The sequence below is a fragment of the Mirounga angustirostris genome, unplaced genomic scaffold, assembly GCF_029215605.1.
Source record: "Mirounga angustirostris isolate CCGP_5_RB_7025 unplaced genomic scaffold, mMirAng1.0.hap1 SCAF_11, whole genome shotgun sequence".
In the NCBI taxonomy this organism is placed as follows: Eukaryota; Metazoa; Chordata; class Mammalia; order Carnivora; family Phocidae; genus Mirounga; species Mirounga angustirostris.
In genome coordinates, this window is record NW_026991719.1 from 49175065 (window position 1) to 49185641 (window position 10577).

The 10577-nt window shown below is 46.4% G+C and overlaps 1 protein-coding gene across 1 annotated transcript; it reads right to left on the reverse strand.

Annotated features, from left to right (window-relative positions):
• Window positions 1-5670: 5670 nt before the first annotated feature.
• Window positions 5671-6789, reverse strand: LOC135361861 (Y-box-binding protein 3-like). The gene has a single exon (XM_064573583.1). The coding sequence runs from the start codon at window positions 6787-6789 to the stop codon at window positions 5671-5673; it is 1119 nt and encodes a 372-aa protein (XP_064429653.1).
• Between the last annotated feature and the right edge of the window lie 3788 nt (window positions 6790-10577).

Sequence of the window (10577 nt, forward strand, 5' to 3'; positions counted from 1 at the left end):
GAGAACGTGGCTCTAGAGGAAGTCTCCTCTCCTGCTGGTGGACCATAGTCGGCCACTTGCCTTCACCCAAAGCATGCTCTTCATGACTGTTTGGAAATTTTTTTTTAAGATTTTATTTATTTATTTATTTATTTGACAGAACGACAGAGCAGGAGAGCACTAACAGTGGAAGCCTCAGAGGGAGAGGGAGAAGCAGGAACCCTGACGAGCAGGGAGCCTGATGTGGGGCTCGATCCCAGGACCCTGGGATCATGACCTGAGCCGAAGGCAGTTGCTTAACCGACTGAGCCACCCAGGAGCCCTGCTTGGAAATTTTTAATTCACTTAGAGCCACAGTTCTTCATAAAATCCCACATACTTCAAGCACACATACTTCAATCAAAACCATCAGTTGCTTTTATTTATTTATTTTTTTCCATAATTGACAGGTATCACAAGTGTAAGGCATTGGGCTCATGTGATGAATACTTCTCAAGAGAATCGAGAATCTTTTAGGTATTCAAATCTTAGCATGACTTTGCCCAGGCTGTTTTCATCCATTCCACTGCATCATATAACCCTGCTTGCTTCTAGGCCCCAGATCAAATTTGATAGTTGAATTTTGCTCCAATATGGAGTGAAATCATCCTTTGGTGTCTAACTTGGGGAACTAATCACAACAATTGATGTGGAAAACGTGTTCAAGGTCTAAACTAAACTTTCACCTGCACTGTTAGAACAAATCATTCTCAAAGACTGGTCATAATATCAGTTAGCTATTTATTGTCTAAATATGGGGTAAATTTCAGTTCTCTTGCCTACTAGAAAAAAATACTTTCTGTCTTCAGAACATCATGAACAGACAAATATTCCTCCACCCCTTATATATTTTTACACTCTATAAGACATTAATCCCTTGAGGAAGTATAACTTTCAGCAAAAGTCTTGGTTATCCTCTCTTTACCACTGTCAATGTCTTTCTATCCACTTATTCAAATGAGGGAGGAAGCTACACCTAGATTAAAACGCTAAGAGAAAGAAGTCAGAGAAAGACAAATACCATATGATTTCACTCATATGTGGAATTTAAGAAACAAAGCAATTGAACAAAGGAGAGAGAGGGAGAGAGAAACCAAGAAACAGACGCCTAACCTTAGAGAACAAACTGATGGTTACCAGAGAGGAGGTGTGGGGGTGGGGTGGGGGGGAAGGATGGATAAATAGGTGATGGGGTGTAAAGAGTACACTTATGATGAGCACTGAGTAATGTATAGAATTGTTGAATCACTATATCGTATACCTGAAACTAATATAACACTATATGTTAACTCTACTGAAATTAAAAACCGTAAAAATCTTGTTTCCTGGGCCATAAACTCTATTTTGTTCCTTTGTAGATTGCAGCAACTGTGAGAGTTCCAAGTTGTGGGGCAGACTGTTGGATATAGGCCTGGGGTCAAAGGAGAAGTCCATGCGTGGGCTATGAATTTGAGGGTCTATAACATTTAGATGGTGACTGAAGTCAAGCAAGGGAACCTTGGAACGTGGGGAAGATGATGCACCCCTTTCAAGAGATTTATTGTAAATAAAAGGAAGGGCATTGAGGCCCGTATAGCTGAGTGGACAAGGAAAAGGTGGAACCTTATGTGGGCTCATAAAACATAAATGTCTTAGGAGTCATGTTACTAGCCGAAAAGTTGATGTCATTGAAACCTTGGGTTTTGTTTCAATCCACTTATTTGAATGTTTTGTTTTGTTTTGTTTTGTTTTTGGCTCACCCCAATTCAAAATGTTAAGTTTAATCCCATGGTTTGGGTCATGCGCTTCTAGAATATGTGCATTTTCCTATTCTAACTCTCATCGGGCAGCTTTATTTCCAAATTCTGTGGTTGAGACTTGGTGAGCACTTTCCTGTGGACACTATGGATATACACACGTCCCCCCTCCTTTTTATTTTCCTCTTAAAAAGTTAGGTTTTTGTAGCACATTGATAGATCTTTCATCAAAATTCCAATGTCATCTTCGTGCTGCTTATATATAGACCCCTTTTTATTATTAAAAGATTTTATTTATTTGAGAGAGAGAGAGCATGAGCAGAGAGAGGGAGAAGCAAATTCCGTGCTGATCCCAGACCCTGAGATCACCACCTGAGCCGAAGGCTGACGCTTAACCGACTGAGCCACCCAGGCGCCCCTACATAGACCATTTATACAGTACCGTATTTGACACTTTCTGATGTCTGTGTCCATCCCACCTACATCTTTCCCCTTTATCCTTTATAAGCCACTGTTTATGTAGGTCCCGTCTATCTTTGAACATGAGCCCTAAGACTACTAGCCTCTATTTTTGAATGTGCGGGGTCAAAGTATCAGGAGACAGCGCATTTCTCAATTGGAACTTTATTTTCTCTTTGGGGAAACAGAGGTCATAAAACACCAGCATAAGGAATCTGGAATTTTCCCTGCTCACATATGTTCCTGACAGGGTCCTTTAAGAGGAGGACTTATGTGAATACTGCTTTGCTCAACCACACTCTTCACAATTCTCAGACTGCAAGGCAGTACCCTTCAACCCACTCACCTCTCCATCAGCCAGGTCAACTCCTCACAGTGGGGAGCAGCCTGTGAACCCAACATGTATATACAGAAAACATTTCCCCTTGACATATCTATGCCTGTTGGTTGACATGACAAGGCATCTAGGAGGGATCTGAGCTATCTCCCAATCATAGCAGGTTTAGTCTCACTTCAAGTCTCTCCTCCCCCCGCCCCGCCCCATTCTGTCTTGGTGTTGTGTGTCAGTACAGGTTCTTAGGCTTAGTGATTTGTGGTACACTCTGCTAACCTCCAAAGAAGTCAGCTGGTGTAGTGGGAAGAGTGCACTGGGCTGGGAGTCTGGAGTAACAACTTCTAGCTGTATGTTGACATAAATTGATCAAATCTGAGTTCTGTTTGTGGTGATTGCTAGATACAGTTTTTTAAAAGACTTTATTTATTTGAGAGAGAGAGAGAGTGCTCAGGAGCAGGGCTGGGGTGGGGTTGGGAGGTGGGGGGCTGGGAGTGTTAGGGTGGAGGGGTGGGGGGTAGGGAGGGGCAGAGGGAGAGGGCGAAAAAGACTCCCTGTGGAGCAGGGAGCCTGACCTGACCTGAGGGGCTAGAGCCCAGGATCTCAGGATCATGACCTGAGCCAAAGGCAGAGGCTTAACGAACTAAGCCCGCCAGGTGCCACATGCTAGATATAATTTTAAATTCAGGTATTGAAGTAGTGGTGCCTTTAGCCTGGAACCAACCCCTCCAGCACCTAAGTCACCTGTGTTTCCTCTGACATCCTGGGCTAATTCCACCAGACTACTCACTCCATTGTGCGGTCCTTGCCAGTTTTGTCTCCCTCTTCACTAGACTGTGGGCTCCTTGAGAGAAGGGGCCATCTTCTTCACCATGATGTAACCCCTAGTGCCTGGCAGAGTTTCTGGCACAAGCGCACACTCAAATATTTCCTGAATGAGTAATCTCTACTGTTTCTACTCGAATTGAGTGAGGATATCTAGCCATATTGAATGCCTGAGTACTCACTCTCTGAATCCCTTACGCTGCGCTATAATGTGGTATGAAAGGCTCAACATTTAAACCAGAAAAGTATTTTTATTTTGCTATTGATAATCTAATTTCCCCAATCTATAAAATGAAGTTCTAAAGCCCCCTGTTAGTTTCAAATGTATTCATTGGCCACTCGCCCCCTCCCAACCCTGCCTCTGACCCTCCCACCAATCCCAATATATTCAAAGGAAAACCAGGACAGGGATGGCATTCCCAGTCGGAGCTTCTCTATCTGATGGGAAAGGGGCTGAGGTGGGCTGAAACTCACCCATTTAGCCTTCCAGGAATCCTGCACAGCCTCCCTGGGTGGACCCAATCAGGAAGCACACATGGAAAATCTGGACTAGATGTTTCTTCAGCTCCAGAGGTATGCACGACAAAAATTATGCCTGTTTCATGCCCGCTTTCTTTTTAAGTTTTCTTCAGTTTTTTTTTTTTTCCTAGCTTTATTGCGATGTAGTTGACATATGATATTGTGTAAGTCTAAGATGCACAGTGGAATAATATGATACACGCATATTTTGAGACATGTTTACCTGAATCAGGCTAACACATCCTTCACTTCACTTAATTAACGTTTCGTTATTGTCATGGTGGGAACATTAAAGCTCCACTCTCATAGCAACTTTCAAGTATACAACACAGTATGGTAACTATAGTCATCATGCCATACATTAGGCCCCCAGAACTTATTCATCTTGTAACTGGAAGATTTTACCCTTTGACCAACATGTTTCCATTTCTCCCAAACCCCCCAGCCCCTCGTGCCCATGTTCTTTTAAATACTGAGATCAAATCCATTACAAAATAAAGGCAAATTCTGCCTCCAGCGAGCCCCCTCCCTTTTTTTTTTTTTTTCACCTGTCATGGTGTTTTGTCCAGCTTTTTGAGTTTTGTCTCAAAGACTATCTAAGTAGTAAGTGTGGGTAGTTGGACCCACCCTCCGGATTTATTGCTCAAATAGTAGGGGAAGGGGATGTGATGGGGACACTTCTTCCCTCTCTGTGTATTCTTGTTTTGGGGGGGCACTGTGTTAATTTATTAAAGCATTGCTATGCATCAGTATTTACCATTTATGTATGGGTTATTATGAGAGTTAATGAGATTTTATATATAAATACGTAATATGATCTATAATACATAATACATATATATGTGCTTCACCTCAATTAAGCCTCATAAAGACCTCATAAAGACCGTGGGCGGTAGGTCATTTCCCCATTTCTCAGGCAAGGTAACGAAGGCTTAGAGAGGTAAAATGATTTGCCCAAGGTCTCACGGCACCTAAAGGGTGGCATGGAAACTCCAGCCCAAGTCAGTGTGCCCCAGAATGTGTTCTTTTTTTTATTATTATTAACATATAATATATTATTTGTTTCAGGGGTACAGGTCTGTGATTCATCAGTCTTACACAATTCACAGCGCTCACCATAGCACATACCCTCCCTAATGTTCTAATCCTTTAGAACACCCTTGAGAAGTTCACCGCCCCCCCCCCCGTAAGTCCACAATTAGCCTTACACTCATGTCTTGTACACAGAACAATAGGTATGATGTTTGCTAAAGCTGGTTCTGAAACAAACCGAAAGGACTGCCTCCATACACTTATGTGCTGACAAGATTTTTTAAAAAATCACACAATAACAGATAAAAGCAACATGAAATGATTTATTGAGATAATGACCACTCAGGTGAGTAATATCACACAGCAATGTAAGGTAATCTTCAATATCAGATCGTCTTTGTTTTTGTTATTAAAATTAAAAAGAATTTTTATAAGTACTTCAACTAATTCCCCTGGTGACACAGAATAATAGCTGTGGTCCTGGTCAGATCTTTTAAAAGAATAGGTGTGTGCGTGGGTGTGTGTGTACAGAAATTACCAATACAGATGGTAAGAGGGAATTTAGAAATATATAGGTCTTGTAGTTTTTCCTGAAACGTTGGGGAAGGGGCATGTATTTTTTTCTCAGGGCACAAATCTAACAGTCAAGGTGGATGTTTGGACTGCATTGCATTAAAGGGCATCATCTCCTCAAGGGGACATCCCCTGTAGCCCAGGCCTGGGAGTCCCTGGGAGGGAGCCAGGCTGTTGTTACTTGGCCTGGGTGGCAGAGGGGACCTCGGCGACCAAGGCGTCCTCCTCCTCAGCGGCGCTGCTCTTCTTGGCCAAAGCAACCAAAGCGGGTGTTTCAGCACGGCTCTTCTCGACCTTGCCTTCTCCTCCCACGGTGTCCTGGCCCTGGGCACCAGGCGCCTGCTGTGGGCGGCGGCGTGGGTTGTTGGGGCGGCAGGATCCGTAGCGTGGCGGGGGCTTCTGCTGCGGGCCGCTGGCCTCACGTCCGCTTTCCTTGTCTTCCGCGTCCAGCTCCTCAGAGATGCCCGCTGAGGGTCTTGGACCAGGAGTGGTGGTGCCTCGGCCCCTAGGGCGACTCAGCCGGTAGCTGGGGCCTGGCCCTCGCCGCGGGGCGCCCTCGGGCCTTGAGGCTGGGGCGGACCCGGGCAGGTGGGTGGGCCTCGGGCCGCTGGTGGGAGCGAGGATCGACGGGCGGCGGGACACGGCGGAGGCCCTGCGGTTCGGCGGGAAGCGCCGCAGCCTTTGGTCTTCGGGTCCGCCGGGCAGGCGGCGCCTCTGGCCCTGGGCCTCGGTGAAGCCTTCGCCACTGGCTTCACCTTCGTCGACGTCCTCCCCAGCGCCCCTGGGACCTCGCGGGGGCGGTGCGCGGCGGCGAAGGTAGAAGCCCGTGCAGAAGCGGGGGCAGTTGGCAGCGTAGCGGCTGCCCTGCACCGGGGCACCTGCTGGCCCGGTCACGTTAGCGGCCTCGGTGCCCCGCTCACCCTGCACCACGTCGAACTCGACTGTCTCGCCGTCGCCCACGCTGCGCTGGTATTTGTGAGGGTTGTTTCGGGTGATGGCCGTCTGGTGAACGAACACATCTTCCTGGGTATCATGCCTGCTGATGAAACCGTACCCGTTCTTCACGTTAAACCACTTGACGGAGCCTCGCACCCTCTTGGCGATGACCTTTTCGGGCACCTTTCCCTTGGCGCCTGCTGCCGCGGTGGTCTTGGGGATCGCATCTCCGCTGAGGTTGCCTGCGACTGGTGCCCGGGGAGGATCTCCGCCTCCCAAGGAAACCAGGAGTTTCTGCGTGGCTTGAGGCGAGACTGAGGCGGTCACCTCCGTGACGGTGACCTCTCCCACCTCACTCATGAGGCTGTCCTTGCTCTCCTTTGTCGGAGAACCTGAGGGAAATTTGGTCCTCGGTGATGGGGGGAGGGGGAGGGGGAGGGGGAAGGGCCTCGGTCTGGAGGCAGGAGCCTCGCTCTGGAAGGAAGGGTCTTGGGTCGGGCCCAGGACTCTTTGGCTTCACTCTGAGACTCTTGGAAAGGCCTGTGGCGTCTCCTGGGGCAACAGGACGCGGACCAAACAGTGGTTGCCGCGGTGACGTCTCAGTGGGGTCCTAGAGGCTGCCTGAGCTGGGGGGTGGGGCAGATGCACTCTGCCTGGAGCTCCAGGTGCCACGTCACAGCACCTCTTGGTCCCTCATGGAGAGGGGTGCACTTGAAGCTCTAGGAAGTGGTCTTCTTGAAGACTCTCTTGCTTGTTTGAGTGGGTGGGAAGAGAGGACCCAATTTCCATCTCTCTCCCTTGGTTGGAGATATTCCCAGCCTTCTAAGGGCACTCTCTAAATACTCTCACAAAACCCTGTTCCTCTTCCAAGTCCTTGTGAGCTCTGTATGTGGGTGAGGCATGTTGTGTAACTTGAGACAAAATGACAACCACATGAAATTAAGACCCAATCAAAGAAGCCCACTGTGGGTTGTTTTTTTGTTTGGTTTTCCCGCAGAGGGACTGGGGAAGCCTGCCAGGGCTAGAATGCTAGTACTGCGAGGACACTAAACTAGTGCAGGTTTATCCAGGCTAGTGTTAGGGTTGTAGACTAGTGACGCTGAGTGGGAACACTTTTGTTAACTGGGACATCCTGAAGACCTCGTTGAGCTCTGTGTTCTTGCCCACATAAAGCGAATAAATGATCAGGTGGCGTAAAATAGAACTGAGCCAATTTGCCTTGTGTTTTAACTGCAGATCCAGACTCCGCCCCCCCCCCCCCCCCCCCCCCCCGCGAATGGTTTATAACTCTGTGATCTTCATCCTAAATTGCGGTTCTGATTTAATTGTATAGAAACCCTAAGAATTCAGCCTAACTACAGTGTTAATACTGTGGTAAGGGACAGCTAGCTCTACTGAAATATAAGCTTTCAGAAATGATGATCGAGCACGCTAAAATAGTAGATGGCAACTGGTCAGAAAACTCAGTTTTGCTTTATTAATAAGAGCAATGAAAATAAGCCAAGTTGGCCTACCACTTTAGAGTTTACAGAAACCTCTCACATGTTGTGCATTTGAGCCTGGCAACAACCCACTCTATAAGGAAGTGGGGCAGGTGTTGTTTTTACTTCAGTTTGACAGGTGGGGGGAACTGGGGCCCAGAGATAACAAGATCTAACATCTGATTTCAGATAGATTTCATTCCACGTCCAGGTCTCTTTCCACCACACCTCACCAGCCTTCGTGTACAGTTTTGTCACTTGTTTCATGTGATGTCAGAGAACAGGGACCTCTTTCAGAGAGGTCATACAACCCAGCAGAGAACCCAAGAAACCCCTCTTGCTTGGATGATCTGTCTCCCCTGTGTTCAGGCTGCCAGGCCTGCCCCTCTTCAGGGGCAAAAATTGCCTTCATATCAAGTAATCAGCAGCCCCTGTTCCCACATGCAGTAACCTTCTGCCTGCAACCAACTAGAAAACAAACCCTATTGTAGACTCAGGAGCCATTTCTTCCACATGCCGGTGTAATACCAAATGGAAGAAGGGATGCTCATTTTTATTTTACTATTTAAAAAACACTTCTTGGGGCCCCCTGGGTGGCTCATTCGGTTAAGCATCTGCCCTCGGCTCAGGTCATGATCCCAGGGTCCTGGGGTTGAGCCCAGCCTCAGGCTCCTTGCTCAGCGGGGAGTCTGCTTCTCCCTCTCTCTCTGCCTGCCGCTCCCCCTGCTTGTGCGCTTGCTCTCTCTCTCGCCCGGAAATAAATGAATAAAAGATAATAAATAATAAAATAAAAATAAATTAAATTAAAAAAATAAAACACGTCTTCAGGTATCAGCTCTTGTGGTTTTTACAACAAGCCTGAGAGAGAAGCAGGCTCCTGTCTGTATCCTCACATGACTGTGAGTAAGTCAGGGCACCAGGGCACAAAGCATCTAACTGACCTAACCAAGGACACCCATGTAGTAAGTGCAGAACCAGGATAATACCTTTGGGAATTCAGGCCCTCTGGTTCTTAGTCCACTGTATGCTCCACTGTCCCACCAGGCCAGTTCTATGATATTGTCAACAGTTCTTTCTTTCATGTCCTGAGAGCTCTTCTTGATGCTTCCCATATTTGCCATGGTCATTCCCATCTCTGTGCCCGTGTTCACTTTTGTCCTCATTCTCCTAGAAATATACCTTCTCTCCTCTCCTCTGTCTGTACAAATCCTATCTTCCCTCTGAATCTCAGTTTTGCAATCCCCTCCCACTCCCTTTCCAAATGCGCCAGTCGACCCCAATCTCTTTCTTCTTGGAAATCTGGTTGCACTTACAGCCTAAAGGTTAATGGCTACTCTACTTCTTCCCTAATGTGTAAGGCTTTCTGTCTCACTATGATCCCCACTAGATTCTAAGCTCACTGAAACTCACTAAAGAGTGAACACTTTAGGGGCAGCTTTACGTGGCTCAGTTGGTTGAGAGTCCGGCACGTGATTTTGGCTCACGTCATGATCTCGGGGTCCTGAGATCGAGCTCCACGTCAGGCTCTGTGCTCAGCGGGGAGTCTGCTTGGGATTCTCTCTCTCCCTTTCCCTCTTCCCTTCCCCCTGCTCTCTCTCTCTCTCAAATAAATAAATAAATCTTAAAAAAAAAAAAAAAGAAAGAGTGAACACATTAAGTTTCGTCTCTCGGTTTCCTCTCTGAGTACCATGGTGCCTGGAACAGTGCTGACTGTATAAAGGGCCACCACAGATGTGTACTTGTGGATTAAATATTTGCCTTCCCCCACCCCCCTCAAAGTGGCTACATCTGTGGATTTCTTACAGTCGCTAGCACAGCACCATGCACGAAGATGCCAATGAGATTCACTGAGTTGGACTGAATATGCCCTCTCGAATCTCCTGATGTTGTTTGCATGATATACAGGAAAGTGCTTTGGAGCCATCATGGAGCTCTATTAAACTTTCCTGGTTCTATGTGTATTTTATGCAAGAAGAAAGGCTTTGTGAAAAACAAATTAATATGATATGAATTACTAATTCAACTTTAAGGTTTAATTTGCTGAGACCATTGCATTATTTTCATTGAAATCTTCCGGTTCTGTCTATTACTCTGCACTTCTCTCCATCTCCCCTGTGAAGCGTATTATATAATTCCTATTTTTAAAAAGCTGTCAATGAAATGGAGGTTAATTCAGGTTTAAGGTATACTGTCTGATCCATTATCATTTAAAAGGCTTATCATTTATTTTTTTAAGATTGATGGGTTGATTGATTTTAGAGAGAGAGAGAGAGTGCGAGTGTGTGGGGGGTGAGGGGGGAGATACAGTCTTCCGTCATGTAAGGAGGAAATATAAATGCCTTCCCTATCCAGTTCCTTGAAATAATTTTCTCTCTGTCTCTGTCTCTGTCTCTTTCTCTGTTTCTCTCTGTATCTCTCTGTCTCTGTCATTCTGTCTCTACACGCACACACGTGTGCACACACACACATTCATGCATCCTATTAGTTCTGTTTCTCTGCAGAACCCTGACTCATGCAGATTTTGACACCGGAACTGATTCTAAAGAACAGAATCCTAAGGATGAGTTTTCTGAACTGGTTGTGGAGTTTTAAGTTGGCTCTGTAATTTGATTATATTTAAAGACACTAGTAACTCTATTTCCAATAGTAAAGAGCACACCGATAGTC

Excerpts from the sequence above, each read along its gene's own strand:
- LOC135361861 (XM_064573583.1), bottom strand. The coding sequence starts at position 6,789 with ATGAGTGAGGTGGGAGAGGTCACCGTCACGGAGGTGACCGCCTCAGTC.